This window comes from Dinoponera quadriceps, unplaced genomic scaffold (assembly GCF_001313825.1).
Source record: "Dinoponera quadriceps isolate SergipeBrazil2010 unplaced genomic scaffold, ASM131382v1 scaffold3, whole genome shotgun sequence".
Classification (NCBI taxonomy): Eukaryota; Metazoa; Arthropoda; class Insecta; order Hymenoptera; family Formicidae; genus Dinoponera; species Dinoponera quadriceps.
In genome coordinates this window covers 2,282,377-2,307,326 of record NW_014554293.1, presented here as the reverse complement: position 1 = coordinate 2,307,326, position 24,950 = coordinate 2,282,377, and the positions used below count along the sequence as shown (strand labels likewise).

General features: G+C 46.5%; 4 protein-coding genes across 5 annotated transcripts in view; 2 read left to right on the top strand and 2 right to left on the bottom strand.

Annotated features, from left to right (window-relative positions):
* Positions 1 to 4,130: 4,130 nt before the first annotated feature.
* Positions 4,131 to 13,038, top strand: LOC106742266. Its single transcript, XM_014615040.1, has 7 exons — positions 4,131 to 4,280; positions 5,200 to 5,392; positions 8,194 to 8,510; positions 9,020 to 10,611; positions 10,881 to 11,276; positions 11,913 to 12,301; positions 12,429 to 13,038. Exons 1-7 carry the CDS (start codon positions 4,168 to 4,170, stop codon positions 12,783 to 12,785), a joined length of 3,357 nt encoding a protein of 1,118 aa, XP_014470526.1. The 5' UTR covers positions 4,131 to 4,167; the 3' UTR covers positions 12,786 to 13,038.
* A 50-nt stretch (positions 13,039 to 13,088) lies between these two features.
* LOC106742273 (protein HGH1 homolog) lies at positions 13,089 to 15,549 on the bottom strand. The gene is made up of 6 exons (XM_014615051.1): positions 15,310 to 15,549; positions 14,826 to 15,060; positions 14,501 to 14,734; positions 14,135 to 14,416; positions 13,540 to 13,701; positions 13,089 to 13,457 (listed from the first exon to the last, which is right to left on the bottom strand). Exons 1-6 carry the CDS (start codon positions 15,392 to 15,394, stop codon positions 13,349 to 13,351), a joined length of 1,107 nt encoding a protein of 368 aa, XP_014470537.1. The 5' UTR covers positions 15,395 to 15,549; the 3' UTR covers positions 13,089 to 13,348.
* Positions 15,550 to 15,732: 183 nt separating this feature from the next.
* On the top strand, positions 15,733 to 16,589 carry LOC106743001 (coiled-coil domain-containing protein 86). The gene is made up of 3 exons (XM_014616433.1): positions 15,733 to 16,025; positions 16,120 to 16,324; positions 16,411 to 16,589. The coding sequence occupies exons 1-3, from the start codon at positions 15,820 to 15,822 to the stop codon at positions 16,489 to 16,491; spliced, it is 492 nt and encodes a 163-aa protein (XP_014471919.1). The 5' UTR covers positions 15,733 to 15,819; the 3' UTR covers positions 16,492 to 16,589.
* Positions 16,490 to 24,950, bottom strand: part of LOC106742989 (Fanconi anemia group J protein-like) — a 45,549-nt gene continuing 37,088 nt past the window's right edge. The window contains exons 3-13 of one of the 2 annotated variants that reach the window (XM_014616419.1): positions 19,792 to 19,864; positions 19,609 to 19,707; positions 19,294 to 19,387; positions 18,961 to 19,185; positions 18,485 to 18,724; positions 18,024 to 18,323; positions 17,649 to 17,957; positions 17,215 to 17,538; positions 16,932 to 17,128; positions 16,800 to 16,860; positions 16,490 to 16,737 (exon numbers count right to left, since the gene is read on the bottom strand). In XM_014616419.1, coding sequence (XP_014471905.1) covers positions 16,594 to 16,737; positions 16,800 to 16,860; positions 16,932 to 17,128; positions 17,215 to 17,538; positions 17,649 to 17,957; positions 18,024 to 18,323; positions 18,485 to 18,724; positions 18,961 to 19,185; positions 19,294 to 19,387; positions 19,609 to 19,707; positions 19,792 to 19,864 — 2,066 coding nt within the window. In that variant the 3' untranslated portion in view covers positions 16,490 to 16,593. The remainder of the gene's footprint in view (positions 16,738 to 16,799; positions 16,861 to 16,931; positions 17,129 to 17,214; positions 17,539 to 17,648; positions 17,958 to 18,023; positions 18,324 to 18,484; positions 18,725 to 18,960; positions 19,186 to 19,293; positions 19,388 to 19,608; positions 19,708 to 19,791; positions 19,865 to 24,950) is intronic. The other variant, XM_014616411.1, reaches the window with a different exon arrangement.

The following is a 24,950-nucleotide window of genomic DNA, read 5'->3' as shown; positions in this document are numbered from 1 at the left end:
TCAGGTTGAATTTAGTTTCTGACGAGACACATGTACGGAAAAGTATATTTCTTAGCGTGACGTGGCTTTCTTGAAAAATATAAATATTAAACTTTGAAAAATAAAATCGATCAGGGAGCGACTTTTTAACGTGACGACTTTATGCAAATTACGTGAGATAAGAAAATTCCGTCGAACCAAGCGGAAAGTGGACAACCACTTTTGATTGAAGAAGACGGAATTGCCGGCCATAAAAACCGGATTATACAATCGGAAATTCTCTGTCTCCCTCGACTGAAACACGTTCTAATTAATTCAACCAAACCTTTTTTCCTACCGTGTGAGAAATCCTCATATCGACGAAGACAAAGCGAGTGTCTTCCCGACAATGTTGCCTGTATAATCTACTTACCAGTCAGATACTCATTAATTATCTCAAAGTTCGGAGATACTCCGGCAAATCAGACATCTTTCTCAAACGGTAGACGGAGTAGATAGAATCTCTCATTGTGTGCGGCCTGTTCGAATAATAGCAGACATAATAGCGGAGGAAGAAAGCGTATTATCCGGTCGAAGCACGATACCGTGGGCGTGCCGTGGCGTCCGATTTATCAGAATATCAGCGGAATGAGATTTCCGGGCGGCCAACGAGAGAGTAGCCGGTAGACGCGTTCGCGATGGTCGCCGAGAGGATCGGGAGAGGGTCTCTCCTCCGTTGATCTTCATCCTTCTCCTCCTCTTCGTTCCTCCGTCGCGGAGGCGCCGACTCACTAGCTAGAGAACTCGAGTCTCTCCTGCGGAACATCCCCGGCAGTTTCACGTCGACGGTCATCCGGATCGACTCGACGGCGGCCAAGGTCGACGCTCGTCGAGAGAACAGAACCTCGTCGTTGTGACTGTGCACGACGAAGGTCATCGATAAGCGTGGGAGTGAACGTAGACGTGCGATCAATGAGTGCGGCTCGATGTGGTGCGAATCGCGATATCCTCGCGCGTAACCACGCGGACGCGCGACGGCTCTCGTGACAGACTTCCCCGGGTGCTCGACGGTGATATGACAGCGCGAATTGATCGAACGAGACCGATTCGCACAAGGGTGGTGATGTCGCATGATTCGACGGCCGCGTGTTATCTTGGATCACATCCCGGAGGTCGATGACGAACTAGCAGGTACAAACAGATTCGGCAGATTCTGCTGTTTTCTTAACATTACGATACGGCACATCGATTCTCAATCACGTAACAATCGAGGTCAACCTTCGGATATCCATCCCGATCCCACAGAAATTCATGGAATAATCTTGACGTTGACGGGGGTAATCTTTAACATGTCAACGTACATCCTGTATTCTCACCTGACGACAATAAAAAATCTGTCAGACGCGCGGGATGAAACATTTGGAAGGTTGCTTCTTAGCGCTAATTCTCTACGCACAGCAGACAGTCGATTGCCGAGCTTTCCTTGTTAATTTCGTCCCGACGATTATTAGGACATCGTGAGGTAAACACGGCGAAAAATAAAAATCTCCCCGGGCTGCGTCCGCTAATTACAGAGTTTCTAAAATTCCCGGAACCGAGGTGTTTCAAGCGCGGTTCGAGCAAATAAACCGTCGACGACGCGCTCCTAGATGGATATCTCGCGCATGTGTTTATCGGCCGTCTCGATATCCATTAAAGCAGACGCAGGCGGGAAACGAGCCGTGAACTTGGTAATTGCGAGTTGAACGACGCACGCGCTCAAAGTCGAGCGCGCCGTGTATATATCGACTGGAGCTCTCTACGATGCGCCGGCACGTGATGCCGTAATCTGCTCGCCGACCTTAATACCGTTGCCTTAAACACGGCACTGCGGACGCCTCGACGGTTATGAAAACAAGGAACGCCGGTCCCAGGAGAAACGGATGAACGCGTCTCGTCGAAGGACAGCGCGGTTCCGACCACGCGTCCAGGTGTCGTCGTTTTCTTTCCCGAGTTCCCGGTTCCATCCTGCAGCTCCTATCCGGTGTCTCCTTGCTGACGAGATCCCCCTCCTCTCTCTCTCTCTCTCTATCTCTGTCGTTCTTACGCATTGTGAGAAAAATTCCTGAGAAAAGTGCATAGTCAGTAAGGGGATGGTTGGAATTATCAATCGAGCGGATTCGCACTTCGCCGAGAGTATGAAAACGGTGGAGCGTGGAGGAGCTGGAACTGGGTCAGAACCGCGAGGTTCGCCAGTGATTATTCAGGGCTGCAGGCGATGAGGATGCAGGCCTGTGGCGAAAATCGCCCGAGGGACGTGATGATAAATCATCACGGCTGCGTTACATGAAATATGCCGAACCAAAGGCATACACGGTTTCAGAATTATTCACGTCGAGCGGCAACACGGCCGGGCTGATTATCGAACTTCGCAATTATGCATGTCGTACATGTCGGTAGCCGGGCTCGCCACTGATGATTCCCGGTGCGCCGATTCCCCGCTGCCGATTGTCGCAGTCGCCGTTATCTCGCGATTAACCGCAACGAATCGTAATTATAGCCGCGGTTCGGTAGCCGGTTCCGTCGGTCGTGTAGTCGCCGTAAATGCGCGCGCGTGAAGCCAGCACGCGCTCAGACGTCGAGATCGCGAGAGGGGCGCGCATTGACAGTTACTTCGGATTATCATCGTCGATGCCGACACCGACACCTTCCAGAAACAACGTATTGTCGGATCTAACCGGCCCATAACTGTAAAACCTAACTGCGGGCTGTCGTAGAAATAATTTCGAAGAAACGACAGCTGGCTCCTGTCAGACACTTACCTCCACCTACCTACGTTGACTTCGACCGTCGGCGGCGCGAAGGCGGCGCGACTTTGATTTTGATTTACGATCGTCCTCTTTACCGAAATCGTCCGACGAAACCGTTATCTACAGATTTATTTATAATATTATTTGCATTATCCTTCCCGCGATGAAGCGCGCTACTGAGAATATTATCCATTCGCCGCAAATCCGCACGGTGAAAAATACTCCGCTGGCGCAGAAAAAAGATTTGTTCGGACAGCAGGAAGGATTTGCTAAGAGTATTCATTGCTATTTGCTGGATATGTCAGACAGCAAAATAATTTAGCCGTGCGAATTAAATTTTACTTGATTTCTTCCTTAATTTTATTTCCGTCGCAACAACGATTTTGCCTGCAGCAGAATTATCTTTCACCGTGCGCCGAAATCTTCGCGTCTGGGTGACGAAATAATGTTCCTCGGGTGTTATTAAAGCGGCAACGCGCGCGCACTTAACGAAGAAATGCGCGAAGTTTCACGGTTTGCCGGTGAAATCCGAAGTAACACACAGACGAACCTGATTATGGCAGACACGCAATTTTTCTGTACACTTCATGCGAGCGGCAACTTGTGCAGCGATTTCTAGCTCGCAGGATAACGACCTTGATGTCGGCCCAAGGTAAAGGTGCTCGAGCGTTCAGGTGCATTAATAGCCTAATTTACACCCGCCTGAGCATCGAAATTTCGTTTTTCCGGGTAGAAAAGAAAGGCCTTTACCCGCCTGACGCCTCAGTCGGTAGACCAGTGGCGATCGCGACGTTACCCGCAGGTGCATTCACTCTATCCGTGATCCCGATCGATCGTTTTTCACTAATACCTGCCACGCATCGGCGGGTTCATTGTGCTCGCATTTTCCTCTTCTCTAATCGCCGTCACTTTTACCGTTGCGAACTGTATAGCGCATAGAGCTAACCGGTATCCGATCTCACCTACAATTCGACTTTAATTATATACGGCGCTCGGCATAAATTTAACGCGCGACGACGTCGACTAGGTGCCCGTGGAAACCAGGTGAGAACGTCGGAGGACCCCCGGTCCTTCGACGTTATCCTCGAATAATCATTAATATCGCATTCGAGCCGGAAACAGCCTTGAGCGGCCGCTCGCGAGACTCTGTCATTTACCAGAGAACCGGTAAATACGAATAAATTACTGTGTTCCGGCGTTCTCGCGTTCATCGCGATCGCGATATAGGAACGTAGCGGAGAGCTAATGTCGTCGGCTGTTACGATTCTACTCGAGTTTAAGGATACATCGTTCGTAACGACGCGCCTTTCTTGTTCCAGAACGAATGAGGATAGCGGGCGAGACGCGATAAACGCGAGGAGCGAGTTGCTTCGAGGTAGATGCAACGGTCTGGGAAACAGGTGTAACGTCCGGATAAAAGATGTCGACCTTAGGAATGTCCTGCTACGAGGATGGATTTCGATTGGGCGGGCCGCCGTCCGAGTGCTCTCTCAGGAGTAAGGCGCAGATCGACGCATTGTTCGAGGACTCCAGGTGAATCGAGCTTATTACACCGAATCCGATCATGTTAAAATCCTATCGGTATCAAGTATACGCTCGGCTTCATGTAGCTATAATTGAGTAACCTTTAATTCCAAGTTCATAGTTCATACGCTACGTCTTAAAACGGCTTGAACGGCTTTTCGTCGATGCGCTTTTGAACGCAGTCGATGATCCCATGAGAAAACTTCTGGGGATCAATAAAAATCCAGTTTTCCCACTGGACCATCGGCTGAGTTCCTAGCCGCATCGTAAATGCAATGTTCAAGCCGTATTGAAATCTAGTGTACGCACGAGTAAAAGGAATTAACTTAAATTTAGTTTTTAACTGTGGAAGCTAATTCTTTTTCCCGTGCATGGATAAAAATACCATTTTACTGCGAGGAAAAGTGATCGTTCAGTTGATTTTTCTTCTCTTAAATAATAATTATCTTCAATAAAGAATATTTCCTTTTAATTTTTAAGAATATTTTCTTTTAATAATTATCTTCAATAAAGAATATTTTCTTAATAATAGTCTTGAAATACGCTCGTCACGAATTTTGGGAGAATTTCATTATCACGTATTCGGAAAGAGAATATTATCTTTTCAAGAATATTATAGACTTTAAGAGAAGAGTGATAAATTCGGTTAATTTGAATAAGCAAGCCGAAGTTTCTTCTTAATTTAATATTCTTGATGGGAATATTGAACTTACTGGGATTCAGAATATATTTTGCATAAATGTGACACTTATGATGAACTTGTGATATATTCGCGGACGGGATAAACTTATGAAATATCTGCATTTGAAGTATAACATTTGCTCGAATGCAGTAAGTATTTTTCCGTATGCACACATTCACCTTCGCATTGGCCGGTGACTCATGTTCCTCCTCCGATGCTTCCTTTAACGAATCTCGATCGCTTCAGATCGATCTGCAGTTCCGCACTGGGAGGGTGGTACGCCGGATTGTCTACCGTGATCCCGACTAGTCCCGACGACATAGGTGCCGAGGAGCAGAAGAGGGTGAATAGCGCCGTCCAGGCGCGCATCGAGGCGATGTTCGCCTCGGTGGAGGCCGAAAGTGGAACGCCCGGTGAATGTGCCGCCGCTATCTTGCCGGTAATGACACAAATAATTACGCACGTGGAGCAGAGAATTTACGAGAAACCCGCACACGTTTTGTTCAAACGGTCTCGAGAGGATTTACGTCTGCGTAGGACCGGTTGGAAGGGCGGGTTGGCTAACGGTCGCTTAGAGAGCGACCGGCCACGTCGCCGTGTGCATTTTCACTTATGTTAATTCCATTGTGCGTCTACGTACGCATCGGCCCCTTCGCTTGGAAAATCTCGCGCGTATTAGCGCGGCTGAACGGTCGTTCCGTTCTACTCACGAGGGCCTCCGTACCGAAACGAAAGAGGCCTCACCTACTTCGCCAGCGAACGTGACCCTTAAGCGCGTCTTAATACGCATTTCGGTGTCAAAACAGCTGGGAAATCTGTTCCTCCGCGGAAGAGAGCGTCGGGATGATAATGAGAGATTTATGGGAGAAACACGAAATATATACAACCGTGCGGGAATTAAGTGCAGAACGAAAGGAACGTTTCTATCTGGCTGACCAAGCCCTCTTTTCCTCTCTCAACAGAAATATGATGTAATATGTATATTCTTTCTTTTTTTTTTTTCTATGAAAGTATGATTTACATCGAGTAATTAGAATCATTCGTTGATCGATCCATCGAGTTATATCTTTCCGTCTTAGGCCTCAGAACCTAGATTCTCGTTGACACTCGAAACTCGTTTCAAGGATGGAATTTGAAATCGATGAAAAGTTTTGTGAAAAGAGCGGCGCGCCGAATTGTACCATTTTCCGCCTCAGAAATCTCACATAAATACCCTGATGGTGTTTGCGGTGATTCCGTGTCAGGAATAAAATTTAGATCGACGTATAATTACTCGCGAGCTGGTTGCTCATTAGAAAGGAAAGAATTGCGCACAATGATCTTCCGAGAAGCAGAACATATATATGTTATATATATAATATATATATGTTATATATATATATCGGGAGTGGACTCGTCAAAGTTAAGGGAGAAAACATTAAATATTTGAGATTTCTTACATCTTGTTTTTTAGATAATACCAAACCCTTTCGGTGGTGTTTGATTGCTTTCAGACAGCAACGTTTTCCTAAATAACGTTCGTGTATGAAGCTGACAGCATCGGACTTCAATTAAAACGTCACAACTAACACACGATACAGAATAATAAAGGGAGAAGAAACTTTGATAATCGTAAATAGGATTGTAAGATGGAAAAAGTCTTGCAATTCTGAAACTGCGACAGCAATAGTTTACGCAATAAACCGCAAAGTAAAATCTTGTAATAATCTTGCAAACGAACGAAGTAAACGCGGTTTCGTCGAAGGAAAAATATTTCTGGTTCTTGATGGACGAAATTCTGGTCCTTAGGACCAGAAATTCTGTTTCCATCGACCAAAATGTATTGTCAGTTAGTTCATTATCACGTTAATTTGAACATTTTTTCTTTCTCCGTGTGTTTATTATTATTAACTACTAGGTTCATCGAAATCTAGCAGAATATAATACACTTCACTCAGAAGTAATCTCGCATATTTCCCGCATAAGTTTGATGTCACTTCTCTGGAAATTCAGTCTGCGCACCGTGCATTTATAATCGAGGAAAGGGAGAAATGTGCGATCGCGATTTTCATCGAAACGTGCTCCGAGAAAAAAGTCCGCGAAAAGTCCTCAGACTTTCCTCTCGGGCGTTGATCCAGAATCTTTAATCATCACTTTCATTCCGCTCACGAACCGCGGAGCGTGACAGACCTCCATAAACTATTCGGAGCGCTGAAAAATTCCCCTTCAGTTGTTACGCCGGTATGCGGATTCCTTCGCCGACACGGTATCCTGCTTTGTGGGCTTTAGGCCGCGCATTGTTTCGCCTTACTTCGCATAACTCTCCGATCGTGAAAAGAAGCTGCCGATTGATCGATCGGGTTACGTCACTCGACGAGAGAACTTGCTTAGGCGTGGCGGTCGATCATAACAAGACTTGACAGCAGCTATTTATTTTATCAGGAGCATTGATACTTCCTGTATTTCCTTTGTGGTCAGAGTTATGCTTTTCGGCGCGCCCGAATCATTAAATCTCAACAAACCACAAACTGTAACAAACTAATTACGAGACAAAGATAAGAACGGCCGTTTTATCGGTGGAATAAAATCTCAGTAAGCGTGAAATTCGCGAGTCCACACACACAGCTTGCAGCCGTATATACAGGATATTCGAATTTTATTTCGTTACATTCCTTGGGACACGCATCGCGCGCATTAAAGTGCCAGCGAATAAAGCGACGATACTGCGAAATTCCTCCGCTAGTTTTAGGGTACTTTATTGCGCTCGAGAGATGCACAATAAAGTCTCTATATTACGATCCTGCGTGTGTTTATCTTCGATAGTACCACTTATCAAACGGAACAGGTTTCCACCGGTTTTCAGACTGGAACGCACAAAAGGAACACAACTGATTTTTTTATTAACCTCTATTTTTGCAAGCACACGTCACCCTTTTGTGGCGCTCCTCTCACGTCGCTGTGCGCGCGTATTTCGGCGAAGTTCGCTGTAATAAATAAAACTATTCTCTATAAAACTATTCTACATTATGTTAATGTACTTCAGTATTTGTATATATTATCGCTCTAGCATGTTTATGTTAATAACGTATTAATAGTATACTATTTATGAGAGAGCCGCGTATATTGAATGATTTGATTTAAGAAGACACACTCTCCGTATGGCAAATTAGATACTTCATTTTATCGCTTCGTTTTATCTTACTTTTGTGTTTTTACCACCATCATATACAGGTATATGACACACTTGGCTTGATTTATCAGGTAAAATACATGGGAGCTGCTCCGGTTGGTGGGCGCGTGGCCAGCGTGCGTGGTCTTCAGGAGCCTCTTCGTCAGCTGTTGGAGCGCATGGAAGGTTGCATAAGGGCTGAGCTGGAGGTTTCCCGACGCGGACTGACGTTCCGCACCAGCGACATTTGCGAAAAGAACAATCCTTTCCGCAGAATAGCGGTATGGAGCGCCCTGAGGCTTCGATGCAAGAGAGTGCCATCGGGTGATTTGCATCACGCCTTCCTGCCTTTAGTCGGTGATCAGGATCAGGGACAGACCATGGAAGACAGACACGCTGATCTCTACAGGTACGGACAACATCGTATTTATCATCATCGATGCACTTAATTTCTCTCTGTCTTGATTTTTCCAATTTCCTTGTGTATGTTTAACACTTACTGCGAAATCACGAAAAGTTATCTCGACTTTATATAGATTTCTTTGCGTCAGAGGAAAAGCACCGAAACCGACATACCATTTTGTTTTTAGGCCCTGGAACCTTGTTGAAGATGTAATATAAAAATTTATCCACATGGATATAAATCAGAAATAATTCTCCACCAGATATATGTGACAGTGTTGTGAAAATTATTATATTTTTCCTTGCGAATAATGATTTCTTTTCACATGTTTGAGGATTGACATTTCTCGAAACTAGGATCTGAAAGAAATAGGAAATTTTGTTATTTTATATATACATTTGTTACGTCAGTTTACAATACTTATGTCAGTTTTGACGGTGTCTCCTCTGACAATTCGGAGCGTGTGCACGGATGTGAATTTAAAAGCAGAAATGATCCTTAATGTTCAACTTCAGGACAATGCGCGGCTTGAGAAGCGAAGTGGACTTCTATCCTCCGATCTTCGCCGTGGTGATGCGCCGGCCCGGGGCTGCCAGGCTCTTGGAATGCCACGCGTTCGCCTGCGCGTCCGAGGAGGACGCTGTGGCGGCCGCGGCGACGTTATATCGCGCCCTTCTCGCCGACCTGGACGCGAATCGCCGGCGACCCCGTCACATGAACGGCGTCGGCTGCATCAGTCTGGCGTCCGTCGTCTCCAGCGTCCGAGAGCCTAGTCTGAGCAGTAAAATGGGATGTTTGCTACCTCCACCGCCAAGACCGATCGCGCCGCACCCTGTCAGGCCGCCCAGGACCAAAAAGACGTCCGTCAGCAGTTCCCTGACGGAGGAAGAGGGCCCGAAGCCGAGTTTGCAAAAAGTACCTCGCAGGAAGAAGAAGAACTCCGACGTGAAGGCGGAGGACATCCTCGAAGCACGTGGCAGAAAGTCAAGAGACATCGTCAAGACGGAGAAAAGCAATTTCGGGCAAAGTAATCGGGACATCATGCTGTCCAGGGACGAGGAATTGCAGAATTCCAGGAACAAGATGTTCTCCGCGAAGGACCAGAACTCTCTGCGCATACTGATCGAGTCCAACTCGAAAATCGAGAAGATATACAGTGTCCGGGACAACGAGGCGAACGGGATTTACGAGAGGCGGTCGAACAAATACGAGAAGGTATACAAGCAGAGCATGCCGAAGAAGGAGAAGGAACTGAAGGCCGATCTGAAGGACGACGTTTACGAGAGAAATTACGGATCGTACGATATGAATCGAACGAACGTTGAGAGCTTTGCTTGCGAACGACAATCGTATTCTTCCAGGGCCGACTGCGTTTTCATGTACGATAAGATCGACAAGACCAGGAGGAACGGGCCGAGCTCCACGATATATGAGCAAGCCGGAAGCAGGAAGAAGGAGAACGCTTACAGTTCGCGGATCGAAGACGCCGACAAGATCTACAGTCTGGGTAAGGAGGACATTTACATGACGAGAAGCAGCGGCAGAGACGATCGTGGCCAGCTGAAGAGCTGCCAAGAGGACGTGTTCTTCGCGAAGAACTTGAAGATAAACGAGCTCTACCAGTCGCATCAGGAACAGGCCGAGGACGACGGCGGCGGCACGGCGGATCAGCAGAGGCGGTCGAGAGACACGGAGAAGGTGCACTCCTCCGGCAAAAGAGTCAGCCGAGTAGTCACGATGGACAAACCGCTGAAGAAGGAGCAATCGGATCCGGCTTGCTCGCTGAACGTACCGGAGTACAGCCGTCCTAGGATGAGAAGACGGAGCAGAGCGGGTAGCGAGCCGCCGGTCAGCCATTCGGAGGACGCGAACAAGATCCTGCAGGAGAACGGGCTCAGGCGGTCGCAGAGCGACATAGACGTGGACCGGGGGGACCTGATGACGCGAGTCGAGCTACCCAGAAGAGGCAGTTTCCTGACCTCCGGAAGTACTCGCAGGCCCAACAATATCAAGGGAGGCACACCGTTAGGATTCACGGAACTGTTCGACGAGTTCAGGAATCAGGAGGGCTTGACCAGTGTCGACGACATTCTCGCAGCTATCATAGGTAATTATATTGCGTTTTTCGCACGCAGGGGAAAGCTTGGTCGAACCGACGCGACAAAAGAACGAACTAAACCGCGTCTTGCCCCGAAGAAACGGAACTTCTGATCGTTGTAAACCAAATTCGGCTCTCGCAACCGGAAATTCTGCTTTCCTGAGACCAAAACGAGCACTTGGCTCGTTCATCGTCATGTTACAATTCAGCCAAACTTTTCCTCTCCGTGCGCATTCGAGCGCCAGTGGTGAATGTACACCGTGGAAACGTGCTTACAGATCCCGAGGGTATGTCGTTCAACGACCTGAAGCCGCTCTACAAAGAATTCTTGTTGAAACTGGCCGCGACGTTGACGCAGGACGAGCTGTACCAGAGATCCGCCAGTATCATGAGAAGACGTCGCCGGCCGCAAAGACGGCGGTCCAGCCGTCGATCTTGCTTGTTAGGCAGGGCCATCAAGAGATCCGTCTCGAGGCTGAAAGGCGGCCCCACGGAGTTCACGTCCGTCATATTCCCGGCGAGAAGGCTGAACGACAGTTTCGGCAGCAGCTCGTCGTGCGACGTCAGGAACAACCACAGGAACAGAGTGCTGGCGAGTAGACTCGGCAGAAGGAAGTCCTGGCGGAAGAGCAAAACCGGGGCGTGTCACACGACCTCGGAAGACAGTGACACGTGTAAGTAAGATAGAATATCACACTCGTCCGAATGATTCTTAACAAATTGACCGACTGCTGCGGGAAAATCTCCCCGTTGCGCGAGAGATCCTTGATCGATCGATCGATCGAAACTGTTAATAATAAAGATGGTAACAATTTTACAACAGAGCCTATATACTTAGCTTTATTGCAATCTATTGTACTTCCTCGCTGGGATTTTGCGGGTTATTCGACTCAAATCAGCTTAGATCCAAGTACCAGCTTCCCTATGTCGGTAGCCCTTTGGACTCTCGATGATTCCGAGTGAAAAAAGATCAGTTTGATCTTTCGATCGCGTCATATCGATCCTTTCATTGCAAGGATTGTCAAAGTTTCAGTCAAAAGTAAAGAAGAAATGTGTAAAACCGTACTCAGTCTAATAAGATGTAATTTTCGTAACTGACAACGTGACATCCGGCACGCGCATGAAGAAGAGAGATTGGTCCGAATTAACTGTGACGATGAATGAACCAAACGCATTTTAATTGAAGGAAACGGAATTTCTAATTACCAGCCGAACTTGGTTCGTTCATTGTCGCGTTCATTCGACCGGTCTTTTTTTCTCCGTGTGGTTCTCGCCGAGTTGAAGCATCCTAACGTCACTGGGCCACGCAGGTAGACGACTGAGCCGCGGTATGGGTGCCACCGCGAACAGAAGCAGCAGCGGGTACGTGAGTTGCAGCGAGTGCAGCTACGATTCCGAGTCGTGCACCTGCGTGTCGGCTGACAAGTGTTACTGCTCGTTGTCCAGACGAGTACCGGCTACTTCCGTACCTGAAAACACGGGGGCTGTTTGCGCCTGCGACACGGACAGCTGCTCCGAGAGTAACAAGTGTTACTGCGCGAGGAAGCCGATCCAGCAACCGACCATACTCGAGCAACTCAGGCAGAAAGGGATCGTGCCTTCGGAGAGTACGCTCAGCCGAGGCGACAGTCCCGAGCGGGTCAAAGGCACGCGGATGGCCGGTAGTCACAGCTCGTCGCACAACACCGACTTCCTCAAGGTAGAGCCAGGGAGAGAGAGAGAGAGAGAGAGAGAGAAAAGCATCACACTTCTTTATTATTGTGTGTGTAGTTTAGCCATGATGAGCTTGCTTGTTAAAATGTTCGCCCGCGCGAATTCTGCTTCAGAATCGATCATCGCCAGCCTGCGGCAGTTCGGACAATTTAGCTTTAGATTACGATCTCTTCAGTCCAGGAAGGAAGTCCCAGCAATCGTCCGGCAGCGAGAAGGTACTTGTCGTTAGCGCCCGAGATACTCAGGGCCGTTTGGTTTACGTCGGCGGCGCCGAGAGAGACAAGAAATATTCCTCCCGCGGCAGCGGGAGATCCGGCGCCCATCACGAGGCGCTCTCCATAAAGAAGAGCGCGGAAATCGCCGCAGTCTTCGGCGCCGGTGAGGGCAACCGAATCTCCAGGAGGACCAGCAACGCGTCCAGCATAAGAAGTTCCATCAGCCTCGAGGCTGGCCTTGGCTACTTGCCCTGATGAAAACCGCTTAAATTATCCGCAAGTACTCGAATATTCAATGTTTAATACTGTAACACGCATATATATATATATATATATATATATGTACATACACACACGTACACGTATACACACTTTGCCATTCGCGTTATGATTTCGGAGAAAAAGAGATCCTTCATGAACATATCGTGATTTCGTTAGTCGTGTCTATCGGCATACACACATATGCAACTACTTACGCGTACCTGTTTTGTTCGGATGTTAGTGTGTAAGTTGTAGGAAATTGGAATTATATTTTATTGTGCCGCGTATGCATCCCAATTTCGAATGTATTTCGATATTTATTTACGATGTGTATGTGATTGGAAGATCAGGCTATTAGACTTTCTTTTTCTTCGCTACGTTGGACCTGATAGCTTATTATTAGGTGATAAAACGGGGCAGTGCAATAGATGACGGGCGACATACAAAATGCGGAATGTGTTATCAACGCGAGCATCACTTTTTACGGTTTGTGCCGAGCAAGTGTTATGTATATTGTATACAATATTTACAGAACATTATATTTATTATGTACAATTTTACACCGTCTTATTAATAAAGTCTTCATCCATCTCGTGAAATTTCTTCGTATACTCGGAAGGTACTTCCATTTCCTTCAAGTTGTCCAAGCCAATCTCTTCCTCGGTTCTGTAACGAGCAAATATGCATTTTTATATTTCACTCTGGTAAGAGAGAAAACATTAAGTACATTTTAGTCAAGAGTATTTACTTTATCAAAATATCTACAACATTTTCACACGCCAGTAAGATACTCGAGTCCTTTTCCCACTTGTGAAACTCTCTAAGTATGACATATGTATTTTTTTCTCTCAATATTTCCCTAGCTGCTTTTGTTGCACAAAGTTGGTTCAGTGCTTCCAAGAGCATGAGTCTAAAAAAAAAAAGATATAATAGTAATAATATTAATGCATTCTCTTTTCAAGTTTTGCGAAACATCCCAGATAGACATATTTTGGTATATTGTTTGCATCGTGACTAGCATAAGTTCGTGAAAATGCGTCTTCATATGACAAGAATTTTGTCAGTATATAAAAAAAAGCTCAAACTGCAGTAATATTGCGGCGATATTTTGATGCCATGAATATATCTTACCCGAAAGAGAACGCAATTAATCTGGAATTATTATAGTAACAAGAAGTCAATAATTTGAGTAAAATTATGACATAATAAATGAGTATTTCTTAAAACAAGTATATTTTAAACATGTGCTGTTGCAGTGACATCAAAAAGTATACTTTAAATGTTTACATGCTATGTTTAGCATTTCCATCTATCTGGGATATATCATATTGAATATGACTTACCTTATATCCGGGTCAGGCTCCCGCGTCTTTGTTTCAGGTAGATATTGCAAACTACATGGTAATTTGTCATTGTCTTCGTCATCAAACTCTTCTGGACCAGCGAGTGGCAACAACAGGTATGACAATAAATCCACTTCCGGACTCAGCAACCATTCGTGATTTTTTGTGTCGAAAGTACAATTTTTTAAAGTACCAACGATACCACCACGTCTTATCATATCGGGATGCTCAGTGAACGGGAACAACCGCTGAATAACACAATGATCTCGGTCCATCAAATATCTGAAACAAGACGCATGAATCTGCAGGAATACTTAACTGAGTGAAAACCGAAAGGATTCAATTAAATATTCAATTGAACAGTACCTTCTTACATATGGCGACTGACTGAGATTGCTGAAGACTGGCCCAAGATAATGCATTTTAGCACCAGTAGTGTTATACTGCTTTGCAGTAAACGCAGCCATTATCGCATCCCAGGTATAACCACATTGTTCAATCAACGCTATTACCCTGTCGACCGAGTGAAATGGTCTCGTCATGTTGGAAAGTATCATACAGCATGGATCTGCCAAAACACTGGACTTATCCATTATAGCTCTGCAAAATAATCCATATAATTATGTATTTCAATCATGTATCTGGACTATGGAATATGAATTAACCAAAAAATGCACAATTACATATTTACTTTATACAAACTTCTATTAAATTCGAACTATATTCTTGCGTATTTGTTGAGCCGCCTGATTCTGAAATGATCAGCAATGCATTGGTCCCTGACTCATCCCCGGTAATGTTTACCAATGCTGACACAGCATCCTTGCTAATAGGAACTGAAGAATCTTGCGTGAGAATGACGAGCTGCTTCAATATTTCTGCCAGTCCCAACAAGATCTCTCGACCATCACTAGTGGCTGTCATACCTGTGCGCAAATAATTTTCTATCTATTTCATCGATAAAATTCAATTTTAATCAATGTATATATCATGTTAATAATTATCATCCGTAACCTCTGATGGTATAAAACATATAGCATTCATATCTTAAACAGTAAATGATCTATAGAATTAATAAAACGATAGAAAAAAGTAAAGTACAGAAAATATTACCACATATATATATATATATATTTCTTTTTTTACATGCACAATTAAAATATACAAATACTTACCAAGCACATAATTTAATGCAACAGCTTTCAAATCCAATCGGGTATCATAATTTAGGTAATCCTTAATTGCTTGCAAAGACTCCATTATCACGTTAATACAAATGATTTAATTACACTATTGTCGACTTGTCCACGTGTTTCAACTTTTAAAAGGCTATATAATTCAACGGCAGACATCTGTATGAATACCACGAACTACGGACAGAGCTTTCGCCATTCGGGTTCTCAGAGTTACCGTGAAATGGCGCCAAACAGCCCGTAGTGATGGAGTGGCTCTAAATGTGTCACGTACGCCGTCTATTGAAAAATGCTGTAAACTTTTCCAACCCAGTATATTTTTGTCGCGCCGACAAGAACTACTGTACCATGCATCGATAATGTAGTTTACGGAACAATCCTTGTTGAGTTGCGACTGTTCTCCGCTCTTACGCGACATCACCATATGACGAGATAACCTATGAGGATTATTTACACGCGAAACGTTCAGTTGGATATTTTATTGACTTTCCAATGACGATGACCGACACTAACGAGGAAAGATTACCACGTATGTCAGATGTAACAAGCAGCAATGTGGATTCGGTACAGAAAGAAGCATCAGTGATGCATCAGAGGCACGTCTCGGAACAGATTAGCCCGAAAAATGAACGTGAAAAGTTATACGTTCCAAGAGGCAAACCAAAATCTGGCAGGATATGGAAAGAACAGAAAACAAAGTAAGTTAGATTTGATAATTAACACGATTTGTCCGATTATAATTTTCTCGTTCGTCTCTCCAAGTAAAATATATATATAAACGACCATTTGCAGATTTTCTTCTATAATCAAAACACGTGGGATTCGATCGTCGCTTGCCGAAAAACAAAAACTGAGACAGGATCTTAAACGCGTTAAGGAAATGTCGAGAGCAATTAAGGCGCAAAAACAGGAGGAGAAAGAAGGGAAGAAGCAACGAAGGAGAGAAAATTTAAAGAGGGCTGAAGAGAATAGGAAGAAGAGCGAAGTTGTACAAGTCGTGAGTGAATCCTTTCTTCTTGTTGCTCTTTTCTTAAAATATATTTATTTATGTACTCAACATCATCCTCTTGCCATAATTTTCAGATTACAAATACTGCGAAAATAAAAAGAATGAAGAAGAAACAGTTGCGTATGATAGAAAAAAGAGACACGATCAAGGTGTGACACAATGTATGACACGTGACAGTGTTAAATTAAGTGGTAAAAAGTGTTAAATATTCTATCATTCACAACTTTTTAATAAAACTTAAACTAATTTCTAACATTTCAATCCATCCCATGGACTGATGTTTTATAAGACCCTTGTGCTTTCTTTTCTTCAAGATACATTCTGCCCCTTTCGCGAGCAACGTGTCCCGCCACAAAGTTCCCGAGTTCTCCTTGTAAGTCGTAGTTACTGTCATCTTTCCACTGCAAAATTGAAACTCTTAAACATCTCAACGAGGTAACAAATTTCGATAACCGGCACTCACCATTTCTCTGATCCACTTTGGCAGGTATTCGAAATTTTTACGATACAGTTCTCTCTGCAATCTGTAGGAAACTTTTTAAATAAGAAACCTTACCCTTCCTCGGGTGTGAAGGCTTTCACATCTCGTACGTACCTCACATCCACCAACAAAACCGCACCCCAGTCGTCTTTATGCCGGATGCAACGACCCAACGCTTGATTTAACGCTCTGAACGCGTGTACGGTAAACCATTCTGAACCGGACAGCAATCCTTTCGACGCATTGGAGTTATTGTAATCCTTCTTCATGCATATACTCTTGTCCTTTATATTGCTAAACGGTATACCGACCTAATAAATCATACAAATACATCTTACGAGACGGTGCCGTTTTACACGCGTACATACGTGCGAACGTGTTAACAGCCGACACTCACCGTCAATACACATCGCGCTTCATTGTCGCTGAAATCAGTGCCTTCCGCCACTTTACCTCTAAAGATAGCGAACAGGATCGCCCCGGATTTCTCATCGGAGGACGACTCGTCAATGGCCCTGTGATATTGTCGCATCACCTCATCGAGCTCCTTGGTAGTTTTCGGCTCCACGAAGATCTTCTTCAGTTGCTCCAGTTGGGCCCAAATGCCGGTGTCTTTCCACCGGTTGTGTATCTTATGCATCGTGGGGTAAGACGAAAAGAAGCACAGAACACCGTACGGTACCGCGTCGCACACTTGGACGATCAAGTTTCCAAGTCCTTTCTGGTCGTGTGATTGCAAAGTTAAATACAATTCCCCGAGAAAATGTGTCTTCGACGCGATTATCGCAGGAAGATCATCGAGTGAAGTAGCGAACTAAAATATTCCGTTACCATGAAAGTCCAGTCGTTTACGTTCTCGTAGGTGGCCTTCAGTGCTTCACCGGCCGGTCCTCTCGATATACACCTAACGTACACCTGCTCCCTCGATATAACGTGATTGGCATGGAGCTTGTGCGGAAATCGCGTTCCGAGTTCGCTCTCGAAAGACGAGACCGGCGACAACGTACCCGAAGCGAGGATCACCGAGCGGGCGGTGCGGGCGATAGGCGCGAAGATCACCGCGGGATTCATGCAGACCAGTTTCAACACGCGTACTCGTTGCCGCTTGTTTCTCATCGACACCCAGACGTCATCGGCCGCCTGAATGACGGTCGTAGCGATGACAGTTACATCGAATTACGCTCGAGTAAAATTCATTCTTCTTACCTTCGTACACGCAGCTCTGTACTCTTCGACCTCGACAACGTACGCTTTGTAGTCGTTAACGTAACTCTCCGAGCTAATCATTTCTATAGCGAAACAGAGATTTTCGAGGACCGTTTTGGCGTCGAGAGTGATGGTGGGTATGGCTCTCTCGGAGAAGGTCTCCCTCATGCTGGTGAAATCCTGAATGGCTGCTCTACTGGCAGCGAGAAAAAGGGGAAAGGCAGAATGTCCGATTTGTTCCATGTTGAGCACTTCGAGTAATTCCATGCCAAGCCATTCCTTACTGACCATATGGTTATCCTAGGTCATACACACACACACACACACATACACACACACACTGTTAGCAGAGAATAGCGATATTTAAACGGTTTACGCGTTCATAAATTGACAGACGAGAACGATATGCAAAATGATCGTAAAAACGACACGATATATCAATCGTTTTAATAAGTACATACGTTCGCGTTGTCCTTGACGTCGACATTCGTGAGGAATTGCACGAACTTTCGGAGATATGTATATATCGTCGTGTACATATTTTCATTAACTTTGCGGTTGTGCGAGAGAATCTCGCATTCCTCGGAGGCAGCCACGAGCTTCGTATCTTTTATATCTACGCTGGCAACTTCCCGACAAATATCCTCGATGTTGTGAGCCTCGTCCAATATTATGACGTTGCCTTTCAGATTGATCTGCATCTGCACATTAATTTCGCGACAGTGACCCATCGTTCTCTCAACATTCACAACATCACCGGCGAAAGGAAAAGATGTAGAAGCGACCCGCACGATTTTCAAACCGAGAGATCTCGGCGCTGTCATTATTAATGCAAAAATATCAACGAAATACCCAGTCCCTTCGAGAGATTCGATTGTTCACACCAGCCAGCTTCGTACATTTGACCAACGAGCGAGTAAACTCACGAGACACTTACGCTCTCGCGGATGTTTGGGTCTATGATGTAGTTGTAGGGACACATGACGATCTCCGCGTCGGCCATCAGAGATCTGGCGGCGAAATACGGACAGGCACCGATCCGCTTGCCCAGCGAGAGCAAATCTTCAATGTCCCAAGGTGTCCTCAATCCGAGACGCTGCACTGTCTCAAACGACGCCATGTTTCTTTTATTTTGTTCATTATAATACGGACACTTGGTACGCTGCGAGTAGAGAGAGAGAGAGAGGGAGAGAAAGACACATAGTGCCGTTACATATAATCGTTCAGTGCCTTTCCTTCAGGGAAGTAAAATAGATAAATTTAGAGAAACCTTTTTCGGATCGAGCAGCTCGTTGCAGAGCTCGTTCTTGTTCCTGTTCGACTCTTGGATGCACGTGTGATCTCGGCTGCTCAGTACAGTCATCCTGCAAGTGGATCCCGCTCGTTAAACGATTGATTTCACGGATAACGGATATTTTAAATGTGCCGTATTTAATATTTCAATCGATATCTCTTTTTATACAGGACGTCCCGGATCAACAGATGGACAAACTTGAAAATGGCAGAGGACTTCCTTGTTCACCTCGATCCGCTCGCACGCCCTCACGAAGTTTGTCCATATTGATCTGAGACGTCCTGTGTATACCTCTTATTCCTGTACGCGGTCTTCTTCAATTCTCGGACTATTTGCGCGATCTGCTTGTGCGTCCGCGTACCGTAGAATATCTTCGGTATCCGCGGTATCCTGCAATAAATAATTAATCAATACCGCTATTTTTTTCTGTCTCCCTGCGGACGAGTTTCATGGGTCATTTATGATCATACTTACTTCTTGCTTTTATCACACTGCTTGTCGGGGTCAACGGGCAAGTTACAGAAAGCGTCGTCTCCGCTGAAGTCCTCTGTTAAATGAATACAATACGGAAAAATGATCAACGCATCTTTCTCAATGGATTCCACCGCTGTCGATGTTAGAATGTTAAATCGCATTACTGATTTTATCGATATTACGATATCAAGTCGGAGGCAAGTCGAGATGCGCGTTCGAGGAAAGGATGAGGGGAGGAGGGCGACGCGTTAAACGCGAGAGTAAAGGATGTCAAAACATTACAAGTGCTAGCACGCGAAAGGGCACGGATCTATTGAACGAGATCAATAGGAAGGCTTAATCCTCTTCCCTCGTAGCGCTGCAGCCTCGACAACAAACCGACTACACGAAGGAGGCATTGAAAAGGAGAAGCCGGAGCAGAGTCGCTTCCCTTCGTACAATTTAGAGTGGTAAAAATAGAAATGACTCTCATTGACATCGGCCGACGTTGGAGCGAGCGTCTACTCGTAATCGGATTTCGACGGGCGAGTCTACGGCAAATAAGATTCCGGCCGTCTATTCGGCGACGCTAGTTTCATCAAGCCCGAGACGACGTCGATGGACGAGAAGAACACCGAGGAAGAAACACGTAGCGAGACGGATACACCGGCAGCTTCTTATTCACAGCCTCGTCTGTGCATGTATACGCGCGCGCGCGTGTGTATGTGAAAAGATAAAAATATACAATGAAAAAAAGAAATATATATCATCGTCGGAAAGGATTATTTGTAGAAAAGAATCGAGCTCGTTCGAAACGAAAGCGATCGCACGAATGTTTCCCCGTCGTCGTTTTTCTTTCGCATTCCTCTCGTATTACGATATTACTGTGAAACACAAGAGAAAGCGAATCCCCGTGTGTCGCTCGTCGCACACTTCGTCACACGCGCAATTCGTACGCGCTGCGCCGCTGCGTGAAATTCTCTCTCCAATTCTTCGCATTCCGCTCACGCGGACGCTCATCGTCGTCGTCGTGTGTTCTTTGCAACGCGGGAGCGTGTGTGGCATTTCGCCCCGAGAACGACGGTTTTCGGAACGGCGGGGGGGGGGGGGGNGGGGGGGGGGGGGGTGGACGGGCAGGTATGGGGTGGTTATGGCATGGGCGAAGAAGGGGACCTGATTGGCGACGGGGGTGAGAAGAGAGGCTAAGACAGGAAAAGCGAGACGGGGCCAATCAGAGCGCGGACTTCGAGGGTGTCGTTGCCAGGCAACGAAACATACCCTAACACCCAAGGGGAGAAAACCCCCGGGGGATGTATCATCCAGCCGATACAGTCGGCGCTGAAAGTTATCGCACCCTTGAGAGAAAGGGAGGACGCGGCCTCTTTTAACCTCTCTCGCGGATTTTCGCGCGAATCATCGAATGACTCGAGCGGAGTTCTTCTTCCCTGCAACGCGACGTCCGTTGATCACCAGTTTCGGCGTCACGTGAAACGTCGAATCGCGATCGCGATCAGATTAAAAGATTCCCCGAGTTGCATCTCATGCGTGTCACGTGAAAGTTTCGCTGAAGATGACATCGAGGGCTATAATCGAGGGGATGTCGTGCGCGATTCGAATTCGCGGTACGCGAGATTCGCTTCGGGGTCGCTCGAGAGTCTGATTGTATAATGTCCATTGAAAAGTGAAAATCAGCCGAATCCCCGTCGCGTTTACGTGAAACAAAAAGTATATTATTAAGTCAACACGCACGATACAGCACACAATGGAAATCTAATCGCGCGCCAACTTCGATCCATTCACGTCCATTCAGAATTACAACATCCAAGCATGAATGAACTCGTTTCATGTCGATCACTCGCGCTTGCTGTTGCATTCCCTCCCCCCTCCCCCTCTCGGATTCTCCTCCTCCGGCCCCTCCTCCACCCCGTCGCCGACGCTGCCGTTCTCTCCTTCTGTCTCTTTTTCTCCTCTTCCTCTCGTTTTCACTATATACTGAATAAACAGTTGGATTCGCGTGCATAAAGAACGCGATTCTTCTTTCCTTCTCGCTCGACGCGCTTCCGGTCTCGTCGTCGTTGCGGTTATCGTCGTCGTCGCGTTGTCGTCGTATGAATATCGACGGCAGCCCGGCGTTAATTAATCGAATCGTTGTCATTCCGCTCATCAGGTGCCACCCACATTCGTCGTCCGCCGATCGGATGTAAGGGCTATTTTAAAGCCGCAGCTGGCCGGGCAGACGGAGCTTGAATGGACGGCCACGTTGCGCATTTACGGAATTGCATTCCGATGCGTCTCTCTCTCCCACGGATCGTCTCCGATGACAGACGTCTTCTGTTTTGCCGCAATGCAGCTGCACGAGCGGTGAACGAGCGGTAACCGAGTCGAGTTCATTCGACCGCCGACCCGTCACGTCTCAGACCGAAGAGATGCTTAAAACCACCACGATACTATCGAAAGATCGATACTGTTGAAAGATCAGTACAATGCATATTGTTCTCATTGATCCGGTAAATTCCTGATATCCGATGTAACGAACGAATAATTAATGGTACGGAGATTATTTAAAATTCAGCGCTCGTGATTTCACTCCCGAGCGTCCGTGTAAAAATGTCCGAAGCGACGAAAAAAAAGGCCGGGAGTAAAGCGATACAACGGGCCTTGAAACCTCAAAGGCAACTCGTTCGAACGAGGCATGTACAATTAATTCGAGTATTTGTCATCGATGATTGGGGTTTAAGAGTTTCTCGCGACAAACGTAGGAGTAAGTTGAATGTCAAGTACCAATTAGCCCGCGGTTACGGCTTGATTTAGGAAATCGTCGCTAATTGGTCGGGATTGTGGTGCTTCGCGAAACTTTGTGGCCGAACGAGACAAAAGCCGCGGCGAAGTCCTTCCTAATATCCGCCAATTCCGCAGGGCAACTTTGTGCCTTCGGGAATGTTTGATAAAGGGTCTCCCGACAAAAGGAAGAGGCAAGCGGAGTCCCTCAAGATCGGCTCTTCGATATAATTAACGGAATTAATGCTGCCACCAACTAATTTCAGATATCACCGGACCGTGTTTTTTGCAGTCTTCCGAACGGGCTGTTAGATTTGCGTGATATCGAAGTGGCCAAATTCAAATTGGGGTAAAAAACATCGATATATTCTTTCTGATTAACATAGGAAAATTATTAATTATCAACTATATTTGATATATTATATAGCGTGTATCTACATATATATATATATATTTATATATACGTATATCATAAAAAACCAGGCTTTTGTCGATATTGACGTTGTACGAATAGACGATGATCAAACCAAAACGTACATTATGACTCAGAACAAAAATTCACAAACATACGAATTCGTGAAAAATTTCACAGTTATAAAGGCATGCTCCTGGAATATTAAATCCCTTGGAAAAAAATACGCGCAGATTTAAAACTACATTCCATGCATTTATCATGCAGAACGTAAAAGTGCAACTTCACAGATTTCAAGTTTGCAAAAACAAGCTCAGCCAAATATAATTCAGTTCATTTGAAAGTAAAAAATATCAAGTTCGTTAAAACAATACGATAACTGTATGAGAGACCGTAAGATTAGCTGTATCGTGCCGAGAAACAACAGAAGTAATCAGAAGTAATGGTAGTGTCGGGAGAACGAGGAATATGAAGAAGAAGAAACAACGCGGACGACACTTGTCGACGAGGAATATAGATACCGCATCTGGTTTGAGCGCGACAGGCACTAGGAAGGCAACAATTCGAAGATGCTCGGGAGTAACGAGAGAAGAGGGAAGCATCGTCAAGAAGGGAGACGACGGAGGCGGGCAAAGAGGACGAGGAAAATTCCGAAAATTGAAAATTGCCGTTCAGCTGTCGGACGACGAAGAAGACGAAGAGAGGCGGCGGCGAAGGAACGAGACAAAGGAAACACGTGGAAAGTCGAAAGAGGACCCGTCGATCTATCAAAAGAGAGGTGCACGAGGATATCGAAAGGCTCTTTCTCCGGCGACGAGAGAACGACAGCGCGAACGAGCAACGGGGTAGGGGTGGAAGAGGGTTGCGAAGTGCCGAGGGATAGGAATCGGCGTTTGGTCGAGGGGGTTGGGCGAGGGTTCGGTCGCCATGGAGACAAGCAGCCCCCGGGACCCTCGCAGCTCGTTGCCGGGGTTGGTCGAAAAGGGTGGCCCAGGGCGTCCGCCGGGCAGGTTAGGCTGGGCACACAGCCCGAATGTCACTCGGCAAGGGGACACAAGGATGTCCTTTGGACGCGACGGGGAGCAGAGCGAATGCGACGAAGAGGGTAGCGGCGGGAGGAAGAGGAGAACGAGGAAGAGGAGCAGGAGGAGGAAGAGGAGGAGGAGGAGGAGGTGGAGGAGGTAGCGGCGACGGCGGGGAGACCGCGGCGGCCCAAGATGGCCGACGACGCGACACCCACCATGTCAATAACACCCTTCTTCGGCGCAAACCGACCCCTTCCACCCGCTCCCACTTCCGGCAGCAGCCCCGCATCGTCGACAACCCCCGCCGTTCTCCGACCGTCCTCATAGCCGACTTTCATAACCATCGTCGGAGCGTTGACGACGACGAGATATCTCGCCACCGTTTCCCCGGTTTCTTGCCTCTGTCGGTAATTAACGCGACCTCCCTGCCGCCGGAAAAGTGTAAAGGGACGCTCGGTACTCTCGCCGGACGGGGTAACACGGAGGTGCGCGCGACGCGCGGGGGTGACAGAGCGGCGGCGGGCACCACTGCGAGCGAGGGCGTAATTCCGTTAAGTGTCTTCGTAAACTTCGTTAGCTGCATTTCCCGACATTACCCACCCTACCGCGCTTCTGCCGCGCTCGGCTCGCCCCATGCGGAAGGGGGGTGGAATACGGGGTCGCGACGACGACGACGACGGCTGCTGCTGCTGCTGCATGGTCGGTAATGTTACCGCCGATAGGTCGCGTCGATGGTCTTTCGGGGTCTTGCGTAATGGACGAGAGAGAGTCGAACGGAAGTATATATTCCATTCCGTGCGTTTCAACAGCCAACTAGTCGCCATTAAGCCTAGCGATATCAAAATATTTGTTATCACTGAAAACACGTCGATGTTATAGGTCGATATTTCGTCAGCTCCGTATGTGAAATCATAGAGATTGCCAAATCCTCGCGCGTTTCATCCACCTGCCGCGACGGGCGGCGC

Bases quoted from the DNA above. Each gene is read 5' to 3' on its own strand.
- LOC106742266 (XM_014615040.1), top strand. From the start codon at position 4,168: ATGTCGACCTTAGGAATGTCCTGCTACGAGGATGGATTTCGATTGGGC. The intron at 10,612-10,880 runs GTAATTATATTG...ACGTGCTTACAG, and splicing joins CATTCTCGCAGCTATCATAG to ATCCCGAGGGTATGTCGTTC. The intron at 11,277-11,912 runs GTAAGTAAGATA...TGGGCCACGCAG, and splicing joins CTCGGAAGACAGTGACACGT to GTAGACGACTGAGCCGCGGT.
- LOC106742273 (XM_014615051.1), bottom strand. From the start codon at position 15,394: ATGGAGTCTTTGCAAGCAATTAAGGATTACCTAAATTATGATACCCGA. The intron at 15,061-15,309 runs GTAAGTATTTGT...ATTTGCGCACAG, and splicing joins TGCATTAAATTATGTGCTTG to GTATGACAGCCACTAGTGAT. The intron at 14,735-14,825 runs GTAAATATGTAA...ATTATTTTGCAG, and splicing joins TTAATAGAAGTTTGTATAAA to AGCTATAATGGATAAGTCCA.
- LOC106743001 (XM_014616433.1), top strand. From the start codon at position 15,820: ATGACGATGACCGACACTAACGAGGAAAGATTACCACGTATGTCAGAT. The intron at 16,026-16,119 runs GTAAGTTAGATT...GACCATTTGCAG, and splicing joins TGGAAAGAACAGAAAACAAA to ATTTTCTTCTATAATCAAAA. The intron at 16,325-16,410 runs GTGAGTGAATCC...CATAATTTTCAG, and splicing joins AGAGCGAAGTTGTACAAGTC to ATTACAAATACTGCGAAAAT.